We start from the raw sequence: 23521 nt of genomic DNA on the forward strand, positions 1-23521 counted from the left end.
AGGTGCCACAGGCTGATAGGAGAGGAAAGGGAGGGAGAAGGAAATCTGTTTGTCTATGCATGTATTTCTGTGCTCCTCTCACATTTTTACACACAACAGAGAGCTGCCAGAAGTGGTTTTTGTCAGTTATAGGGGGGAAAAAACAACAAACTCCAAAAATTTGGATGTATTGTTACAGTACCTCTAAGTTACCCACAAATCACCTCTTGCCTTTTTCTATTGTCCCTTTTTTTCTGCATAATCCCAATTACTAAAACCAGAACATTCATGGTTTGCTGACTATATCTGTGCTATTGATTGTTCTCCAGCACAATAAAATTATTTTCCTGTAGACCGAGAACAAAACTTCTGTAATGCTGAGTAAGAAAAGTGCCTCACTGGCATTTCCCCAGTCCATACTCAGACTTTTCCAGGGAAGTGCTGTTTGCTGGAAACAAAGCTACAAAATCTTCACTTGATAGTGCAGACAGCAATATATGAGAGCTGAAGGTGGCTTTAACTGGAGCAATATAAAACTGAGCACACTGCTCCTCCAGCCTCCCACAATTTGTCTCTATTTTATTCACTTCTATTAGATTGTTCTTCTTTCTAATGGGGGAAATCTTCAGGTAGATCTTTGTCTTTTCAGCTAGAGCCATCCCTTTACTGCCAGAACCTGCATTTGACTCTTCAGACAAAGTTAAAATTACTTTGTAGTGACTCTACTCTTATGGTGCTTTGAGTCTGCAAAATAATGCAGAAATAACCATGAACAGCAATGGGACTGCAAAAGCTTTTCCAGAGTTGGAACATCAGTCTGATTAAAACTAGAAAAGTGTTTATTAGTGATAAAGAACCATTCTAAGTGAGGTTAACAAGTTACATCACAGGAACAGTCTTTTAAACAGTACCATGTACTAAAATTGCACATCGATAGTTATGATGTATTGAAAATAACTTTGTTTTTCTATTTATCCTTGTAGATATTATTTCAGGCACATGTAGCTTTGTAGAACTGCAATACAATCCTACAAATTAGAAAGTCAAGCTGTCCTAGGGGACCATTTAACTATTCATTACAATCCAGTGCTGTCTGCTAAACAAAATATGCTGATTTGCTAAGTTTCTTCTAAATGTATGTACAGAATCAAATGCATGCATGAAGTATTAATACAACATCAAAGTTGGAATTTTACATGTAAGAATTTCAGAAATTTCAAGACTGAACAGCCAAAGGGTTATTAACTTCCACTGGATATGTAGTGAAAAAAAAATCAGTTCTTATTTTCTTTATTGACCAATTTCTCTGTAGTGGAACAACTTTGGGGTGCATGTTGTTACAGAAAGAAAAGAAATCTTTAATGGGCAGGAGGCCAATGGCACCTGGGCTGTGCCAGCCATGGGGTGGCCACAGGACCAAGGCAGTGCTGGCCCTGCTGAAGGACCTCCAGCACTGGGGGAAGTTTTGGGAGCCCTGCAGGGGCTGCAGCGTGTCCAGGGCAGGGAACGGAGCTGGGCAAGGGGCTGGAGCCCCAGCAGGGCCTGAGGGAGCTGGGCAGGGGCTGAGCCTGGAGCAAAGGAGGCTCAGGGGGCCCTTGTGGCTCTGCACAACTCCCTGCCAGGAGGGGACAGCCGGGGGGCCGGGCTGTGCTCCCAGGAACAGGGACAGGAGCAGAGGGAACGGCCTCAGGCTGGGCTCAGGGCGGGCACCAGCAGGAATTTGCCCATGGAAAGGCTGCTCAGGCCTTGGCAGGGGCTGCCCAGGGAGCTTTGCAGTGCCCATCCCTGCAGGTGTCCCAGGAAGGGCTGGAGGTGGCACTCAGGGCTCTGGGCTGGGGACAAGGTGGGCACTGGGCACAGCTGGGACTCCATGGGCTGGCAGGGATTTTCCATCCTCAGTGATTCTGTAACTCTGTAATTTTGGGATTCTCAGCCATGTTGTGAAGCATAAATTAAGAGTTGGAGAATTACCTCAGTAATATTCCATTGCCTGAGCACACAACATGCAGTAGTAAATATGCCTATCAGCACACTAATAAAAACTTGGAAATGAGAATTACTGGACTTTTCTGACCCCTGTCGAGTAAGAGATACCACAGTTTAATATCACTGCATATATATTATGTTTTCTGTTGTGGGTTTTTTTTTTTAAGACCTTATCTTAATGCAAACACACAAAGAAATAAGGTTGCTATGGGAACTCTAACTCTTAATTCTGTGATGTGTGCGTAACACAACGAATGTAATATTGCACCAAGCCTATCTTTTGCATATAATTTTTGGTGCATTTTAGAGAAAGAAGCATTTTATAAACAATGTAGGGAATGGATGGAATACCAGTACCTACAAAATATTACAGCAATCTGATAAACTGCACCTGTTACGTGCACTTGCCCTTCCAGATTTCACTGTGCCATAATCCTTTTTCCCTATTGCTTTCCCATTCTGTTAGTGTTTGAAAAATTGAACAGCTCTAAAATATATCTGTCTAAACATCTCTGCCTTGTTCAGGATCCCAGCCCAAACTGCACTTCCCTCTGGTGATGAATTACTGGTACCTGCTCCAGCCCTGGGCACATCACAGTGGGTGCTCCAGTGCCTGACACCTCTGCCAAGAGAAAGCTGAAAATCCTTCCCATCCATCTGCAAATGGCTCCAGCTCTGCTCTGGGACAGACAGAGGCTACTTAGATATTTTCCCATTGTTTATATTTTTTCCTACTTTAGGATCCTTTATTCAGACATTAAATTGAAGATCTACCCATAAAGTAAAAAAGCAAAAGCTGAATTAGGCCTATTTCTTTGTCCATCTCTTCTAATACATTTGTTTGAAATCCTGTCAAGGTTTCCACCTTGATATATGCAGTTATAAAAAAAAAACCACCCTCTTTATATGGTATTTAATCAATCTAATTTTTTTTCAATAGGTTTTTGACAATAATAATGATAAAGCTGACCAATAATTAGGCTAGGAATTATTTCTCACATTCCTTCCTAAATTGGGTTGTCCTACAAATCTCACTGCTTGCTCAAACATTTTTTCACATACATAATTTCAAATATTTATATTTTGGTGTTGATCCCTGTGGTTATCTAGTAGGATTTTTGTTCTTTCTTTGACTCTTGAAGAACATAAATATGATTTTGACCATTGTCATATATATAACACATACAGACTGATAGTCCTTGTGGTTAAACCAGAATAAAATGTTAGTTATTGTCATTTTATTAGGGAAACATGGAAATTTTAAAATACAAGTCCATGAATTTGGACAGCATCAAACCCTGCTTCCATTTTTCACTCTATACTTGAAAATTTTTAGTGATTCCTAATTTGAATTTAATTGTGCAAGAAATTATAGGTGCATTGCTTTAGACATTGCAAATAAATACATAAGACAATTGTTATTGGATTCAATGGACATGGAAAAGGTCAATAATTCTAATTAAATTTCTTATGAACACCATCTAGCATGAGCTAACTAGCCCTGAAAGCCAGATCTGAGGGTGGGATCTGGATCCATGGCTGCTTTTGTTTCTGTTTCTCTGGAAAACCTTTGGCATCAATAGCAAGTGCACCAAATATTTTAAAATTCCCAACAAAACAAATCACAAAGAAACACAAAAATATCAAGCAAAATAGCACAAAGCTCCTGGTTATTTTAAAATAGTGTTTATTCATTTCATAGTCCTGTGCAACTTTGAATGATTTGAAGATGATCAGCTGAGTAATGTAAAAGGTAAAAATTTTAAATGGAGGTAAATTCACTTCAGACATTACAGTTGGTCATGTAAATCATATGAAGTACTTCATACAAAGTTACTTGATTATTCAAAGTTATCCAAACTACTCAAAGCACTCTTCTCACCTAATTATCTTGCATTATTCTAGGAATCATTAATTAATAATGATGTTATTAAAAAACAAACAAGCATATCTTCCTAGTACAGGAAAAACTGAGGTTTTATTTTCATTAAAGGAAAAAAATACAGCCCTCAATATTTTCTTTTTTTTTCTTTCTTCAATTTTGATTTTTTTTAATCTAAAATTTCACATCCAAATTAATTTTAAAAATAATAATTATTCTATGAAATGAAATGTGGGTGGGAGAAGGAGAAAGGATTAAAGGTATATTATAAATCCAAGTCCACTGAGACGCGTGGTCATGTAAATGAAAGCTTCCCATAGGCAATATGAGTCTTTCTGAAGCACAGTTTTGCTTTTTCTGTTGAATAATAATTTATTGCTTGTCTAAATCACCAGCAGTTTCTGCTGGCCTCTCTTACCTGTCTCTCCTTATTTACTGGCTCTTTGTTCTGGAACTATTTTAAAAGGGGCAGATACAGTTCCTCTTCCCAAGGTTTTCAGTCTAAGGTCTATAAAAACCTTGCAAAGTTATAAATTATATTTTTAAATCTGGCATGGAGAGAAATGAAATGTGTCCAATAAATATAGTTTTTTCCAGCACTGTCTGTTTATCAGGAGTGTGAAAACTTAATGAGCCCATTTATGTTGCAGGTAATTCAGATTGTCAGTGCTGTTGACAAGGATGATCCTAAAAATGGGCATTATTTCCTGTACAGCCTTCTTCCTGAAATGGTCAACAACCCAAATTTCACCATCAAGAAAAATGAAGGTAAGTAGAACAAATAAAAAATATGTATTTCAATATTACTTTCAAATTGGTTTGTTGATTTCCAGTTACTTTACCAGTGTGTCCTTTGTGCAATTAAAATGTAAATAATCTGCTGAATGGTACCTTCATTATAGCGCTTAAGCTATTTCCAATAAGTTTAAAGTAGGTAAGAAGCAAGTGAAATGAATGTGGAATTTAGATCCAGAAAACAGCTCACTGGCTTAAATAAAATGAAAGGATGGATTTACTGTCTGTATTATTCCTATTAATTTGAAATTCCAGAGATATGGTCTAAGATGAAAATCTGAAAATATGTTGGTAAATAAATGTTGATTCCTACATTGAGTGTTTATGGATGGGAACATAAAATTAAGTATCTACTAAATCTCCCAAAGAAAGCAGCTTTTCAGCCTGTTTGTTGTGTGTATAAAGGTTCCAAAGTATTTTGGTGAGGAGCTTTTGCTAGAAAGAGAAATCCCTTAGGTCAGCAAAGCCCAGAAGGGCACTTTGAGTCCCTGTTTTTTGGAGCACTTCTGGAAGGGCAAAATGTCATTTTACAGGGCTGTAGAAGGGACCATTCACACGTGATGGGGAAAAAAAGACCCATTTAATATTGTTGGGCAATAAATTTATACTGATCCTATTCTTTGGCACACAGATCAGTTTGAAGGTCAGGAGAGAAGGAGCTAGGACTGATCCCAAGAATGCTGTAAAGAGTGCTCCATGTGTTTGTAGTTGAATATTCAGCAAAGTTGTTTTATCTTGGCTCTTTTTAATAATGCACACCCTGCCAGGAATGCTGGTCAAATTCAGTTTCTTATTTGAAATTGTAAGAAAGTAAAGCCCTGTTTAGTCCATTACTAATAGGAAGATGAATGTTTGTGCTGTATGTGCAGGGGTGTAAAAGCAATACATGAAATGTCAATTAAAGAGGAAACGCTGTTTGCATTTTTTTATTCTATCTGTTCCAACCTAGAATCATGATGACACTGTTTTGCTAAATGACACTGCACCTAAATTCTTAAATCTGCTTAAATATAACCTTTATTTTGCTTTTCTTTAGATGTGTTTTTCTCTTCTAGCATTCACAAAGTGTGTCTCTACTTATATCTCTATTTTCTTGTAGTAAATGAGTCTCTGTGTGTTTTCTGGAGAAGATAAAACAAATCTCTTCAAAATGCATTTCATAATCATCAGCAGTGTAACACAAATTGAATTAAGCATCCTAAATGTGAGGTGGTTTGCTTGGCACAGCATGACAAAGTAAAAAAGATCTTAGCATTTCTCTTCATGTTTAAATACTGAGCTCACGTTGCTAATTACCCTTGTCCTTCCAATCTGTTACCCATTTAAGACCCACTCCTGCTCCTACTCACAGACAATGGCAAAATGAGTCCTGAGCTGAGTGGGAGTGAGGAAACTTTCTATGCAACAAGGTTTAGAAAAATAAGTCCAATTTTGTTACATCATTGTCACTCAGTTTTATGAAGTTTTTAATGTGTTTGAATCAGTTAAATGTGAAAATCCTCTTAAAACAACCACCTGAAATCTCTTGAAATTAAAAATCTGCTTGAAGAGACTTTTCGGATTCAATCCTCCAGTATCCAGTAATAAAATTCCAACTACGCATGCCATCCTTGTCTATCAAGGTTGCTCAGTCAGGGGTGCTGTGCACAGTTGATGTTAGAACATGATCTCCCACAGGAAGCAAATACTTCTGTCAGAGCCAAAATCAGGGTATCATTTGGCTGAGGTGAGTTTTATGTCCTTTAAACATCATAGATCTTCAGTAAGTCTTTATTTAGTTATGCCACTTAAACAATGAACTTGACCATGACTTTGTCTTGAATGTATCTGCCAGATAAGCATGAGTGATTATTCATGTTGAAAGAGAGCAATATCCCTAAAAAACCCTGAATTCACAAGTCAAATTTCTCCTTTTTTTTGTATTACTGAGTGTCTGGGCTGTCCATAACCAAGCTGGTGTGGTGTGGAACTGTAAGAAAATGTCTGTAACAAACTCTTCTTTCCTTTCTGGAGATCAGATCGATGCTCAACACAGTAAAGCTTGGAACAGAAAAACATTCCCTCACACTGGTGGCCAAAATCCTTGACATCTTCCTGTGTCCTCAGCCTCAATTTTCTCTCAGATTAATGAATTCCTACCAAATTAATTCTTCAAGGCAACGGAAACTTTATGGCTACTGAAGAAATGCTGTCTATTGGTGAACACCACACAGGGACTGCATTTTCTCAGGAAGCCTCCTGTAGAAACCCAATTTTTACTTGCTAGAATCAGCACATCTCTTTTAAATAATTTTTAGTACTTTGCCTTTCTTCAAAATTCAAAATTCTCTTGAGGGTTGAGATAAACAGAAGTACTTCTCCTCAAGAAATGATATTGCTCTTTTGAGTTGTCTTGTGCTTTAGGTAACTGTGTGGCATTTGGCCACCATGGAATGATGACATTGAATGTGGTGATGTTGGTGTGTCTCTCTCTGCCAGGAGAAAAAGCTGCAGTGCCCTCTTTCTGTACCTCCTGCCAAAGAATTCATAAGATGTCTGTGATTTGGAATGTTGCCTTCCTGTGTAGAACATAAGCATAACCATGAATCAATTTAGCTTGTTGCACACAGGCTGATTCTGTTGTTCAAACCTTCCAGATCACCCTAAGGCAACTTCCCCTGATAGTCAGTAATTAACTGTGCTGCTGACATGCTCTGCAAATATTATGATTGGCCATGTTGTTGAGAAATGTGTTTAACTAAGTGACACAACAGGTATCTTCATCAGGAACCACAAAAAAAAAAACAAAACAACAAAACAACCAACCAAAAAACCAACTAACAAAAAAAAAAAAAACCACCCAAAAACCCCCAAACACTTCTCAGAATATTTTATTACATATATAGAAGTTATGCTTATTTTATTACATATATAGACATTATGCTGTGCTCACAGCAGGATCTGTGCCTTGAAATGGTGCACTGGTGTTCTTCATTTGCTTGGTTTGTTGAATTTCCATATTAATTTCCATATTATTTCCCCCACATTAATTTTTCCATATTATTTTTGATATTAATTTCCCTATTATAAATTTCCATATTCCCTCTGTAGACAAGATATCCAAAACTGTAGAGGCTGTGGTGAGTTTATGTAAATAATGTAAAAAACGTAAATTTAAATTCCATCATGCATCTCACTGAACATGTGTAGATCATGTCTTAGCCATCTTTATTTTCCATATCTACTGATGCTTTTCTTCTGTCCTTTCCTGAGCTCAGATGTCCATTACTGGTGGGATTTGTAGGTTTAGCGCCTTGGGTTCCTGGGCAGTGAGTGATAATCCAAATCCAGGCAATCATGCCCTCTCCAGCTGTAATCAAGGCATGCTGAGCTCTTGGATTGCCAGGTGCAAAAACCTTTATCCCCTCTCAAGAGAAATAATAGAGTTATATAAAAAATATATATAAGAAGTTAATGCTAGATGAAAATCATGTCATGTTTTCTGTGTTAGACCTATGACTAAACCTGTGACTTTGTGACATAACAAGTCCCTGACTGCACAAACTCCTGACTGAATCTCTGGGCACTTTTCACGTGCTTTTCTGCTGGGTTTTCTGCATAGGAACAGAAGCAGGAAAAAAAATGAAAATCTGTGTTTTGTGTGGTGTGTCTGAGAAACCTCGAACCAGAAAAACCTCAAATTTCAGATGAAAATATCTCATGTTTAGACAAGTGTTGATACACTCTAGCAATGTGTTGTAGACTGACTAGAATTAACCCTTCCAAAAAAACTGTAGGCTCACAATAAATGACATAAAACTGACAGGAATCTAGACAACTGATGAGGATTTTGTACTGTCATGGCATCAGAAAACAGAAATGAGACCTCTGGAAATGGAATTAGAATTTGTTGACAGCTTTTTTTTCAGGTGAATGGTCTTCACATAGTACTACCTAAAATCTTCTCTGCATCCCAACAACCCTCTCACAGCAGTACCTGTTTTCAGCATTGAATCCTTCAGGTTCCCTTAGATTGTTCAAGTGAGAACAGAACTCTGTGATAGGAGCATTTTCACACATGCAAACATTTTGATATGCTGCCAGTGCAATTTTTACTGTCAAAAACTACCAAACACATCTTTGCCATAAAGAGACCTAAAGTTTTTCCCACGAGAAGTTGCCATTGCTATTCCATTTTTCTGATGCCAGAATCTGTTTCCTAATGGAATAAACCTCAAATTGGGCATTCCACAGTGCCTTTGGATGCAGTAATTCTTCTGAGAGGAGAATTTATCTTTCCTGGATAAATGGGATATTCCATAATTCTTGTTGGGCTTATGTAGCAGAGCAGTCCTGGGGTTGCCTGGTTTATGGCCAGGGCTTAGCTTTGGATTAAGAACCTTACTGGCATGAGCTCATATTCCTGCAGAAATCCAATAGCCTGATTTGGCTTGTAACAGGCTGATTATCAGTGATCAGTCTCCTCTCTCCTCAAATATTCAATGTCCATCTGGCAAGTTGAGCTCTGAGTTTGGTCCTGATTCTAATGAGTGCATAGTAAAATGTATTTGTTTTTTTTTTTAATTGAAGAATTATAAATCTGCCTCAGTGATGAACTGTTCTGTTGATTCTCTCTAACAAGCTTAATATTTATACTCAGCTACACTTAGTTTGTTAAATCTATGACACATAGAACAGCTCCAAGAGTGATCATGTTTAAATGTCCATTTCTTTCATTCTTTCCTTCAAGTTAAATCTTGCTTATGTCCTCCTTGTGCTGCTTTGAAAGTGCAGGCACTGTGTCAGGTGTTTTAAAGGAAATGGCCTGGTAAAATCACTTCAATCACTGCCTTGCATGCCTTTGTATATTATGGATTATTTTATATTTCATCACCTCTTTATCATTAGAAACCAAATATTTCTAAACTTTCACAATAGCTGAGGAAAGCTATTACATGCAAGCACTTTTAGATATCCCAAATAATAAGACAAATTATTATCACTTTTTTGTTAAAGTTCTTCTCTGTCACTGTGTTTTTAATACAATAAAACCTGGATTTTTCCTCAGCTTTTTTCATCAAAGTATTTTTAGCAGCATCTGTCAAATACATACCTGGAGGGTGAGTCTTTTGTTCCCACCAGAGTAACTCTCATGTGTTAAAATAAGTCTTTCCCTGAAACAGTTTCTTTTGGCATTTCTGGATAAGTCTCTCTGCCATTGTCTCAGCTGCCAGCTGAAGCTCCTTCTGTGTTTTTGATTGACTTTTCTCTCCAAATGTGTCCCTCAGAGAGCTCTGAGGTGACTCCTCTGTTTCATTGCCCTGCTTTCACTTTGCCCAATTTCAAAGTTAACCCCCTGACCCCAGGTACAAATTTCCAGAGCAAGGACATCATTAAGCCCATCATTTCTGGGTGGATGTGCAGTGAACATCCAGAATCACAGCACCCAAACAGTGCCTTGGATGTGAGCAGCACATCCTCACACATTGCTGCAGTTTCAGGCAATTTTGGGAAGCTTTGTGGCCCAGCTGCCACGTGCCAGAGGCTGTTCCACAATGGCGCTGCTCGAGGGAAAGCACATGCTTATGTATTTCTAATGGGTTTAATTATCATCCTCGTTTCTTTTCTATATCAGTAATTAGACTTTCAAACTCCAAAACATTCCAAATCACATCCTTGTTAGTGGTTTTCTTCAAATTAAGTGATGTGCTCAGTCTTGCATCTTATAAGTTATTATTTTTCTACCATCTGTCAATATTAGTGGTATGGAATAATATCCATAAGATGTAAAGGAATATGAGGCATAATCTAAGGAAAAGCATTGATCAACATCTCTTTTAATAGATGTGGTTTTTGTCACCAGAAATCACAAGGAATACTTGCATAACAAGGTGCAAGCAGTGTGAAAGGAGCAGAGATAAAAATAAAGCATTGCAATGTATTAAAAAATAACAAACACAAAGTACCCTATTATCTGGCACTGGTGTGTCAGGATCTGCCATCCACAGGCACACATCATGTTTCTCCAGGAGTGTTCATAGTGTGAAAAATGTATTATAAATATCATACTATCAATCTTATTCTCAACATGGCATTTAAACTGGAGTTGTTAAATAGCAAAGTTCAACATTTTTGTAACCTGTGCATGCCAGAAGAACCTCAGTTTATTGATTTTTTTATGAATAATAGAGTTAATAATGAAATTGCTAATACAAAATTATTGAAATGTTTTCTTTGTAGTGTGGTTGAAAGATTTTGTTCAATAAGTTCATTTTTTGCTTCTATTAGAAATTTTAAGTTAAATAAATTAAAACAAAGCATAAAAATGTTATTTTGCTGAGTAGGAAGGTCTAAATATTACCAAAACAAATCATGTGGTAGTTAAGGTAACTACATTCTATGAAACACTGTAATTCTGTGAATTAAGAATAATTTGGCTTTTTTTTTTTTTTTCCTAAAAATACTTAATTATATTTTGGATGCATACTTGCCTTTCTCAGCTAAAAACAAAATGTGATTTACAGTCCTGAAGTAACACAGTCTACTGATGGCCTGCAAGTTATCCTAAACTACTGAGCCCCCTTTTATGAATTATGTGTCTGGTGTGCCTTGTTCTGCTGCTGGAAAATGTGTCAGGATCATGGTGGGGCTGGGAGGGGACCTGGGGACACTGTGGCACCAGGCAGGGACACCATGGAAAGGACAGGACTGATTCAAGCTCCACTGCATTAATATGCGAAAAGGGATGTTCAGCCAGCCAAACAGCTTTGCTGGAGTGAGTGGTTGTGCACTGGGTGGCAAGTGGTAAGACCCTGAAATAATTCATGCAGTTCTTTATTTATTATACTCAGGTACCTTTATCCTTGGTCCTTAGACAATTCACCTGCCTGAAACTGCTTTGGATCAGAAAACATGCTAGATCATCCTTTGTGAGAAAAGTAATCAATTTTCTCATTTGCATATCTGACAATTCTAAGATGTAATGTCATCCTGCGAAGTAGGACTGTGCCTAAGAACTGAAAGAGAGGAGCCCTTTCTCAGTGACAAGTGATGAGCTCTGTGAGGAGGAAATCGGTGTTATACATCTTTGGATTATTCTCAAATTCTAGAAGACTTGGTAGAATTCCAAGATAATGATAATATTCCCAAGGGACCCCAGTACATTCCAGTAGTGCTCAGAGGTTCTGTCTTGCCAGGCAGTGGATGAATTTCCATTTTCACTGGTTTTACATTGCAGTTGAAGTGATAGATCTGACTCCTGCCTACTATTCCTATCAAGGCTACACTTTTCCCTGGCACTGCAGTGTTAGTCTCACCTAGCTGAGAATGCTGGTGCCAATGCTCTCAGTGTCTTTCTGCTGATAACTTTCTGCTTCCTTTCCCCCTTTTTTCTTTACTATAATCACTATCAGCTGTGTTCTGTTGTTCCCTCAAGTTCTGTTTTTCCTTGATGTTGACTATCAGTTGAGTGAGATTTGAAACAACTTCCCTGGCAGGGATGGCTGTGGTGTTGTTTTCTGAAGTGATTGCATTACTGTAGATGGGAAGCCAGCATTTTTCCACTCCAATCCTTTGTCCTTCACTGACACCTGCTTCTGCTGTCTTTCCTGGCTTTCTTCTTGCATGCAGAGCCACAAACCAGGTGAAGAGTCAGTGCAGTTCTCCTGCAAACACTTTTCACCCCTGCCTGGGTGATTTCAGCTTCTTACAGTGGTTGTGTGCTTTTCACCACTTCAATAGGCTAAAGAGGTGACTCCTTCTTGGTGCACACAGCAGAAACAGAGAATTAAGATCAACTCTTCAGAGGCTAACTCAGCTGCCAGCTCCTCCACCCTGTGACCCTTCTGTCTGTTCTGTCCACCTGAATCCTTATTCACTCCTCTCCTGTATTCAGGATGCAGGACTCCAGACAGATTCCCTCTCTCCTCGCCCTAAGCCAGAGGTGATCCATCAAGTCTTCACTGGACTGGACGGGCCAAGCTGATGGATGAACCAGCAAGGAGGGGGCCATCTGGTAAGCTGATTGTCCTCTTGCAGGCACCTCCAGCTCCTCTTCAGCCCCTCTGTACTTTTCACAGTTTTGCCCTGGCAAAGTTTTTCCTGGGAGCTTCTGTTCCAAATGCTGTTTAACCTTTCCCTCCTGGTTCACTTGAGCTCTGTGGTGACAACTTCTTTCCAAGCCTCCCAAATGCAGACTTTCAGACAGCTACAGAGGAGTTGTATATGCACACTGGAAAATCAGACTGATTCCCACAGCATCCCATCCTTTCAGAGACTGCCTTTTTTTGGTCATTTGAATCAAACACAATTACAGAGTTATTGCAGAGCATTAGTGCAAACATGACCCAGCCCCAAACAGCTTCCAGTGAGGGTGATGAGACCCAGCTAAACCCAAATACATGCAGCCTGCCATTATGCATACATGACTAAAGAGACTTTTACTTCACTCGCTCTTAATTTATTATTTGTGCTGCTAGCAACAGAATGTTGCCAAGACGTCAATTATGTTTCATTTTATAAATCAAACTAATTGAGAACCAGATGCAATCTGAGTGAAAAAGATCTGAGGTCAGTGTTGTGCACCATATGCACGACAGTGCTTACTCATGATGAGGGAATGGATTGGACAGCTGTGAATTTTCCTGCTGTAGGAGTTTCATCAAGCTTGGTAGTGTAACGTCCTTAACTCTCTTTTCCAGTTTATTGCATTAATTTCATAACAAATCTAAAGAAGAGTGAGTAAGGGATAAAAAGTTGTGAAAACAAAACAGGAGAGCAAAAGAATTTGGTCAGTAAGTTAGCTTGAAAATCTGTCTGATTCAGTAATAACATGGAACATGGATGAAAGAAATAGCAGAGAAGAACAAATTGAATCTTCAGTGTGACTTAATTTCAGACACATAATGGGAAAATAGACATTAAGTCAAGATCTCAAGACTGAACTTCTTTGCAGGCAGAAGGGTGGTGTTCTTACTGAGTGCAGAACTTCTGCACTAACAGCAGTAGGATCTGCAGTACCAACTCCTTGGAATTCATCAATGGGCAGGGCCTGAGCCCTGGGGACATCATCTCCTCCCTGGGGACACTGCAGAGCCACACGGACACACTGCTGTGCCCTGGGCTCTGGGATGGCCCTGCTGGAGCAGGGAGGTGCCACCAGGGCAGCCCCTTTGGGTCCTTCCAGCCTTTTCTTACTCCAGGTTTCTGTGATGGGAAGTTCTCACCCAGCCTCACCCATCCTGGGATTGTGTGAAACATTGCTCCACCAGCCTTTAATCAAAGGTTCCCCAAGTGCCTTAACACGACTCCTTAAAAACTCACAGCACCCATGATTATCATATTCTAGGACTTAAGAAGTATTTAATAGTAGTATTTATAGCTAAGTGAATATATAATATTTGGAGATAAATTTCCAGATTTTTAAGCAGCTACCTTCTGAAAGAGTTCAGAGATTTCTAAGTACCACTCCTGGCTTGATGGGTACATCTGATTCCTCTAGGTTTTCTGCAAAAAGCAATTTCTGGGGTGGAAATGTTCATGGACATTTGCACTGACTGTTTTTGACTTCCTGGAAATGGATTTAATTCTGAGTAGGAGGAATGATGTACTGAGGCTAAAGGTTCTGGTTGAACCTCTGCCCCATCACCACCTCAATATATTACCCAGCAGAGTCATATTGCATCTAAGAAGTTCTGTGTTCACCTCATGGTAACCTTTTGTTTTGGTTTGACTATATTTGGATTTTATCCCTAAGTATCTATCTTTCTTTCTTTCTTTCTTTCTTTCTTTCTTTCTTTCTTTCTTTCTTTCTTTCTTTCTTTCTTTCTTTCTTTCTTTCTTTCTTTCTTTCTTTCTTTCTTTCTTTCTTTCTTTCTTTCTTTCTTTCTTTCTTTCTTTCTTTCTTTCTTTCTTTCTTTCTTTCTTTCTTTCTTTCTTTCTTTCTTTCTTTCTTTCTTTCTTTCTTTCTTTCTTTCTTTCTTTCTTTCTTTCTTTCTTTCTTTCTTTCTTTCTTTCTTTCTTTCTTTCTTTCTTTCTTTCTTTCTTTCTTTCTTTCTTTCTTTCTTTCTTTCTTTCTTTCTTTCTTTCTTTCTTTCTTTCTTTCTTTCTTTCTTTCTTTCTTTCTTTCTTTCTTTCTTTCTTTCTTTCTTTCTTTCTTTCTTTCTTTCTTTCTTTCTTTCTTTCTTTCTTTCTTTCTTTCTTTCTTTCTTTCTTTCTTTCTTTCTTTCTTTCTTTCTTTCTTTCTTTCTTTCTTTCTTTCTTTCTTTCTTTCTTTCTTTCTTTCTTTCTTTCTTTCTTTCTTTCTTTCTTTCTTTCTTTCTTTCTTTCTTTCTTTCTTTCTTTCTTTCTTTCTTTCTTCCTTCCTTCCTTCCTTCCTTCCTTCCTTCCTTCCTTCCTTCCTTCCTTCCTTCCTTCTTCCTTTCTTCCTTTCTTTCCTTTCTTTCCTTTCTTTCCTTTCTCTTTCTTTCTCTTTCTTTCTTTTCTTTCTTTCTTTCTCTTTCTTTCTTTTCTTTCTTTCTTTCTTTTCTTTCTTTCTCTCTCTCTTTCTCTTTATTTTTTATTTCTCTCTCTCTTTCCCTCCCTCCCTTCCTTACTTCCTCCCTTCTTTCTTTCTTTCCTCCCTCCCTCCTTCCCTTTTACTTCTTTATTTTCCCCTTCTCTCCCTCTTTGTAAATTTCTTGGTTGCTCTCATTATGGAATATGAGCTCTTTGTTTTATCGTATCCTAAATGCAGGCTCTTGAGGAGGAATTAATTTAGTAGTTGCTCTAATTGCACTTTTGTCAATTAATGAGAAACTAGATAGGAGTCTCATTTTAAACTTTCAGTTGCAGTAAAGATTGAAAGACCACCAACACTGTGCTACTAGAGGAGGGATAAACAGGCTAAAAGTGAAAAAAATGTAAGCAGGAATTATCACCTCTTAACTGTTACTTTTCCCTTTGATTAGGAAAAATCTCCCTTTGCAATTGTATCAGATTATTTGCACGTGGATGCTCCATTAAAAATAGAAGGTGTTTATTTTTCACACTTAGCTTTAAGGCTTATCTGATTAATTATTACACAACTGACATTATAATGTGAGTTTAAAAGGCTCAGATCATGTTCTAATTTGTATCTTGTTTTGAACCAATCCAACAAGTGTTTTACAGAAGGAAGGAGTTACTGTTGGAATCACAGCCATTGTTCCTGCAGGGTGACCATAACATTGATTATTATGTGAATTCTGTCTCTGCATTTTCCTGAACCTCTCTGGGGTGCTCAAATAAGTTTATATTTTATATTTTACATACCCTTTTATCTCCTCCTTATTCATTTTCAGGAGGTGACTGTTTAAGAACTGGTTGTATTTCTCTGTCACAGCAAGTACAGCAGTGACACACTGAAGGAAACAGGAGATTTTTTTACTACAGCTTCCAACATAAGCCTTTAGAGAATAAGAGAGACAAAACTATTTTTTTGGGGGGGGTTTGTACCACTTAGGTTATTTCCCCTTCAACTCCTGATTTTGTAATTTTTATGGGTGATCTTGTTGTAAAATATGTCACTTTGTTGGTCTTCATTTAATTCTGTCTAATTAGGACATATTTTATTTGGCAAGCAGCCAGTAATTAGTAACATATTTATGTAATTATTAGCATGTAATATTTATATAATAAATCTGCCTAGAAGGCAATGCATTCAGAGGGCAGGGAAGAGGTAGAATACATGATTTGACTGAACGGAAAGATCTTACACACTGAGCCAAACACAGCAAAGAAATGAAATGCATCAGTTGACCTGTCTAGTCTGGGGAGAGAGTTTGCATATCCTAAAATGATAGGATGTGCACACTTGGTAATCAGCACTGATTAGAGAGGGAGTGAAGATGGGCCCCTGTTTGAAGTGAGATAATAAGGCAGCTTGTTAGGGAGAGATAAATAGAACTTGAAGAAAAGGACCAGATGTCTGCTTGATGGCACTGAAGAGGAGGAGCTCGTGGGGTCCTCCAAAGGTAACTGATGGATGTGGGAATCAGGGAAGCAGTGGGAGCTCTGTGCCCGTGTTCAGAGAGCAAAGGCTGAGCCCCCAGCCTGGCCTGACTAACCCTGGGCTCAGACTGGCAAACTGCACTCTGGCTGGAGGCTAAGACTGTGTTCATGCCTAAACAGTAATTGTAACTCTGTAGGATCGGGGTTTTATGTAATCTGACTCTAAGAGCTAAATCAGGAATGAAGTCCTTGTGGTGGAGTTTTGAGTAGAGTTTGGGTTGAAGTCCCAAACTTTAAAAGGAGCACCAACAGTAATCTCTGAATGCTGATGAAAGCTTTCTGCTCTCTTCTAAGAATATTGGGCTGTTTGAAAATGAACACTGAACTTTTTCTTCTCTTTAATGACATAACAATTTCACATCGCTTTCATAAACACAGGTAAAACTTTTCGGCTTTCTTTCTTTATGAAACTCTCATTCAGTCTAACCTAAAACTGAAGCTAAAATAGAGCTTGTTGGAAATAATACAAAATAAAACTAATTCATGTAGGCTTTTCCAACTTGTTGCTCCCTAACCTTGCTTAGCTGGGTCCTGTCACTTTCCATAACCTTTTCATCCATTACCTGTGACCCTCCTGTAAATTATGCAGTGCTCCCCCAACAAAGATTAAGACCTTGCGATCTCAGAGCACTCTACAGGAGTGATGGATTTTTGATTGAGGAATTGTTCTGGAGTTTGGAACATTTCTGTTTAGCTTGGCTATGGCTTTCCTCTATGAATTTGGATAAAGCATTTAATCACTGTGTTGCTGTTGTGCTGTGCAAACGCTGCAGAGCTGTGAGAAGAGGGGCTGGTAAAGGCTGAGTTTCAGAGTGCTCTAAGGGAGGGGTATTTTGGATTCTTCTGGAAATCCCAGACAGGAAACATGAGGAATTGTGAGGGGAGGAGATGGTGGAGCCCAGTCTGATGGCAGGTGGCAGCTTTGATATGAGCTGCAACACTGAACACAGAGGGAGGTAGTTTACCTCAGTTCTACCCTGACATCTCCTTCTGTATCATTTAATCTAATCCACATTGTTATCGCTTCTTTGTACTAATGTTTTCTATTTTTAAATGAGAAAAAAGATTATAAGAAATCAGCTTTTACTTGTCTTGTGCCTTTTTTGTACTAACAGGCAAAATCAAAAGATATAGTTGCTAAAAACTTTATAGAGTTCTAATACAGTCTGTCTAGCAGAACCACTTGCTTCAAAAATTCATATGTAGACCATAGCTTTTTCTAAACTAAAAATGTTTTTCATAATTTTTTTTCCTTGTAAGGAAACATAACTTTCTCAAAGTATCTATTGGTTTTTTTCTGCTCACCTTTATATGTTTTTTCATATGTTATTTAAACTTTATATGATTTTTCTTCATGATCACAGAGGTCTTTTTGGCATAATGAGATGTATTTTCCTCTGCCAGTAGAATCCCTATCTCTTCTAATATTTTTATGTGATCATGCTTTGTATTTCTACTGCAGTTTCTTCCTAAACACTTCACTTGTACTTTATCAGACTCTTCATGACAAATTAGAAGACAACAAGGAACCATTTGCAAGGTGTTCTCTTGGCTTGCAGATTCTTTATATATTTATACCTCACAAGTTCTCTTCATGGGATGAAGAGAAACACTGAATAATATGTCTTTTCTTTTATCACAGTTATATTTCTATTGTGAATACAATTGTTTTACTACTTTTAGAACTCCCATCCTTGGAGATATTCAGAAGGCAGCTGGACAAGGTCCTGGGGTTTGGGTAGCTGTGGTGAGCAGGGTTGGACCAGATGATCTCTGGAGGTTCTTTCCCACCTCACTCAACCTTTGATTTCATGAGAACTCTAAACTTCTGAGCTGGTGCTGTAGTTTCATATATTCATAATATATGAACATATATATTCATAATATTCACCCATAGTAGCAGTGACTTTGTAACATCTCTGTGGTGAGGCAGAATTCAAGTGCTGACATCTTTCCCTGGCTGCTTCTTGCCAAGTTCTGTATTGTGTCCCACCATGTACAGAGCAAAGGCAGGGTCTTGCAGTATGTCCTGGGCTTGGAATCTAAATTCAATCTGTGTGTGCTCCTGCTGTGATTCTCCATGATCCAGCTGTATATCCCAGTCTGGGACTTGTGGCTATTCCAGGCTTTTTCCATGTAATGTTTGCGTGCTGTCCAGAAACATTCCAAAGATTATCTGGGATGTTTCATTTGAAAATTTTTTCAAACTATTCCACTCTATAAATGGGTTTTTTTCACTCACTGGAATTCCTTCTCTGGATGGCTTTTGCTCTTCCCTGCATTTCAAAAGGCCATGAGTTTTCCCCATGGGAATAACTTCCTCTGTTAGAGGTGTGCCTGTAATAAGGCATGTGTGAATCCTTTGGGTGTGAGGTAGAAGCCTGAATTACTGCCATTAATGGTCTGATGATAACAAATTGTTATGGTTATATGTAATCTGCATATCAGAATGTCTTCCCAAAGTCATTATCATGCTGCCTGTGTGCCCAGGGGCAATGTTACACCATAACATTTCAGTCTTTCGAATTACAAAAAGCTAATATAACTCTTGATGACATTTACAAAAATGTATAATGGCACTCCTTTCAGGGCTCTCACAGAAATTGTTCTCAGGGAACTTCAAGGGAGTTCTGCTGTATAAGAACTGCAGGATCTGGCACTTTTTACTATCAAAGCCACATTTTTTTTTTCTTCAGTGGCACCAGCTCAAGAAAATGTTAAGTCAGAATTGTTTTTAATTTATTTTCTGACTTAAAATGCCCCAGCCAACGTAAGCAGTATTTAACTTTCAATGCTCTTTGGCAGAGAGTCCACATTCTAAATTTCTTTTCATAGGAAGTTGTTATGTCAGAGTTATAAACCTCTGAAAATTGGCATTTTGTAATGGAAGTGCTGACAAGACCTTTATTACACCAGTACAAAAAGGCAGCATTCCAATAAATGCTGGTTGCTGTTTTTATAGTCTGCTGGTTGCTTTCTGCTGCTGTATTTCAAAGTGGACATTATGTAAAAAGTAAGTGGCATAATAGAAATACAGTTGTAGGGCTAGAATTTGGCTTTTACTGTTGCAACAAAACTTCAATATGGTTGATAGGTCTGATTACAGATTTAGTTTTTAAGGGCTGGTGTATGATTTACTGGTAAATCGCTTTAAATCCCTACCAAGCCTCTATGTACATTCAGCACAGAATTGGAATGGAAAAGGTGATAATCATGGCATGGGGAATGGATGTTAAATTACTTAAATGGCAAGAACACATCACATCTAATACCCAAAAGGTTGCTACTTAAGTTTTATGGTTTTTACTGTGATATTGAGAGTTTACATTGTATAAAGAAAGATACACTTTAAACATCCATGATTGTCTTCGTAGTCCCCAGGTCTGTGAACTTTTGCAGACCTGGAAGTCACTGATGTAAGAAATGGAGGATGTGTGTGAAGTGAGGAAGGTGAAGAGCATGGCTGGGAATTCTTGGAACTTTTCCATCCCTTACCAAAATCACTCTGAATTTCACTGAACCTGGTGGAGGTTTAGCTCTACACAGAACAGAACAGCAGTCAGGGTAATGTTTAAAGCTGTACCTGTCACTGTGGCCTGAGGGGCTCAGATCCCTGTCTGCCACCAACTTCTCCCACACTGCATTTGTTAAGTAGGTATTCATAGAAAGATTGAGAATCCATTAACCCTCCAAAGAAAAGCAGATGGCACAGCCTTGGAATATCTTGGCTTTTTTATTTTCCCTTGCAGCATTTTTGTTGGAATCTGGTAATAGAGTACTGGAAAGTTCTTGGTTCAAATGCAAAATATAGGCATTATTATATCAAAGTGCTGTAAAACACTGTATCACTATCTGAAACTTTTTGGTTAAAATAACAACAGAATAAAATTAACTAGAATATGCAGATTTCAAAAATGATCCATCAGTCTATGCAAATTGCTGTGTTAATAATGTATTTTTAATGCTGAACACATTGACAGCCATTTCATCTCTTTTTCTAAACCAGAGCTTGGCAACCTGCATTAATTCTTACACTTTACAGATGTACCATTCAATGCACGTGCCACGCAGTGATGTGATCGGAATGGAGCAAACATGTCACAGCAGTGGCATTATTGGTAAACAGCTTTGTGGCTGCCTGCTGGCATGCAGGAGAGAAACAGGAGGGGCAAAAGCCAGGGCTGGTTCAGCTCATCTCTCACCCTCACTGGCCTGGGTTTGCTTCCCATTACGGGAGTGCCAAGCCCGAGTGGCAGCAGGGTGTTAGAAAAATTAATCCACAAACACCAGAGGTTTATGTCCAAAAAGGAGACAGAGGAGCCCTTTTTCTTTGTTTGAATAAAGGGAGAGGCCATGGGGCATTCCCCTGGGATCTCTCCAATTTTTGGAGAACACAGCCTCCTTTATATCCCAATTTCCAGCCACATTTCCCTTCTGTCTTTCCCCCTTGGCTGAGGTTCTTGAGAGGTTCAGACTTCCCAATAGGCCTGATACCAAAGATCCCCTTCTAAGGTATAACCCTCCCTTTTAATTTGTAATTCTTATAGAATTTAGGGTTTTTCTTCCCCATTGTTTATTTCGTCTCTCAATATCTAATTTCATCTATCAGCAAACCTTAAGTTTATTTGTAAAAGCAAATATCTTTTTCCATTCATCAATCAGTGGAATCCTTCTCATTGTTTCTTTTATCTCCCAGTGCTGGTTTTACCTACCAGCAGACACACAGGTAGTTTGTAAAGACAAATCTGCCATTCCTCTCAAGGGGTTTGGAAGAGATGAACAGACAAACCAGAGTGAGTGAGGTTCAGTCAGATGTGCTGGGTGCAGTTCAGACAAGGTGGAACTTAAACAGACCCAGAACCCAAAATTTCCTGCTTTGACTCTCTCTCTCTGTGTCTGTAAATTGAAAAGAGAGAGAGAGGTACCATGTCCTAATTATTTCTCTACTCCATTAACAAAAAAACTGGTATTATTTCAGACTCAATGTGTTCTACATCATTATTTCTTCAGCAGGGATTTTCTGTCCTTTCTTCAATGAGTTAAAAAACCAAGGTACAAAATACAGGAGTTGCTGCTAGACTGCAAGGGACCATATAGTTATGTTTGATTATAGCTCTGCTGGCCTAAAGGTCAAAGGAAAGTTTTAGAATACTTAAGAGACAATTATCTAAAGTTCAGACTTTTCCAAAGGAATAGAACTAGAAATTATACCGACTATTATCTAAAGTTCACATTTTCAAAGGAAAAAGGTAGGAGGAAATGCTTATTCATCATCACTTTACTGTTAATTTGTCTGGCTTTTTTTTCCCCTTCTGTCAAGAATTTATTTACTACAAGTTCTGTATTACACAGTAGCACTAACATAATTATTCCCCTTTCCAAGAAATTTTAACATATGAGAATGATGTATACACGATTAAATATTACTTTGCTCATGATTCAAAATTCCCAGCAGTACTTTTTATTTCTGCAAAGGACTATAAGGAAATGTGTTTAGGTTTTTTTATTCATTAGTTGATTCAGCTGCTCAGTTCTGGCATAAACTGTTATTATTTAAGCCAACTGGTAAAGAGGAGAAAATAATCAAAGATACAAAATATATGACATTTTCCAATTATTCTTCTACCAATACATTTTCTCACACTAAATACTTTTTCTTTCCCTGTGTTCTTATTGGTGTTTTAAGAAATTGCAGAAAGTTCAGGTCTATAAAAAACCCAAAATCATTCAAGTGTTCGTAAATTTGTCATAGGAATGCTTTGTGAATTGCCATTAAATATGCCAGTATGGAATGCAACTTGCTATGGGGCAGGAAAGAGAATTTGATCAATCAGCCGAATTTTTATGACAAAAAGTTTCTTTGTCTGAACCTGCTGTCTGCTATCAAATTTGATAGCAATCATCAATCTGCTTTTTTGAAGACATCATGAATTTTTTACATTTGTGAAAAGCAGGTCAGTTTGGAATACCTGTGGAGGCTTTAGTGCCCATATGGTTTGGCCATCATAAGTCAGCAAAAATATACTGTAAAAAATGGCCTTCTTTAATTTCACATGATTTTGTAAGCCTTCTATTTGAATAGGACATTTATGTCTTTAGCACAAAGATTTGACAAAGGGTCCTTTTTCTTGTAAACTACAGCTCAAGAGGATTTTGTTTGAGATAATCATCGAGGAAGGCCTGGTACAGCTGTAAAAATACACGACACAGTTGTATATATAGATATATTAATATACATACATATGTGTATGTCATCATAAAAATGGATTTTTTATACATACAGCCATGTTGAAAACACGAAGTTTAATCATGAAACAAAATTGTTATAGCAGTTTTAATGTAAAAATAGGGGGTTTTTTCAGCTACTAACTATTGCCAAATTTATAACATACAAACTTATAATTGCACCCTTTTAATCAAATATTCCTTTAAAATGTGTTTCAGCCTAAGGCAGAAAAAAAAATCTGCCTTACATGGGTTTCTCATAAAGCATATTAATTTCATTCTTTTGGAAGCAGGAAATTGATGCTTCCAACTTATACTAAAGTGGAGCCTGAAACAAACTGAAATAAATCAGTTTTTCAGCTCAGGGCCCATTTGTGAGCAGCAGCTTTTTAAAAGGTGAGCATGGATGAGGGTGTGCTTGGAGTTGCCACTTCTGTTCTTGTGGTGGATCAGAAAGGGCATCAGGACTATTCTTTCCCAGGGATTTTGTAATTGCAAAAGGAAAAAGAAAGAAATTTCAAAACAAGAGAATTAGCACATGTGGGACTGTGGGCAGTGACTTGTCTGGGCTGCAGTCGCTGGGTTTTTCCTGCAGTGCAATCCTACCAATTTAAAAAGGTGCTATTTGTAAGTCTTTTCTTAGAAACA

General features: G+C 38.0%; 1 protein-coding gene across 1 annotated transcript in view; it reads left to right on the plus strand.

Annotated features, from left to right (window-relative positions):
• The window catches only part of CDH8 (cadherin 8), a 148067-nt gene that overhangs the window by 113748 nt on the left and 10798 nt on the right, over window positions 1-23521 (plus strand). The window contains exon 11 of the mRNA XM_058813798.1: window positions 4498-4615. Within this exon, the coding sequence (XP_058669781.1) occupies window positions 4498-4615 (118 nt within the window). The remainder of the gene's footprint in view (window positions 1-4497; window positions 4616-23521) is intronic.

The sequence above is a fragment of the Ammospiza caudacuta genome, chromosome 13, assembly GCF_027887145.1.
Source record: "Ammospiza caudacuta isolate bAmmCau1 chromosome 13, bAmmCau1.pri, whole genome shotgun sequence".
Lineage (NCBI taxonomy): Eukaryota > Metazoa > Chordata > Aves > Passeriformes > Passerellidae > Ammospiza > Ammospiza caudacuta.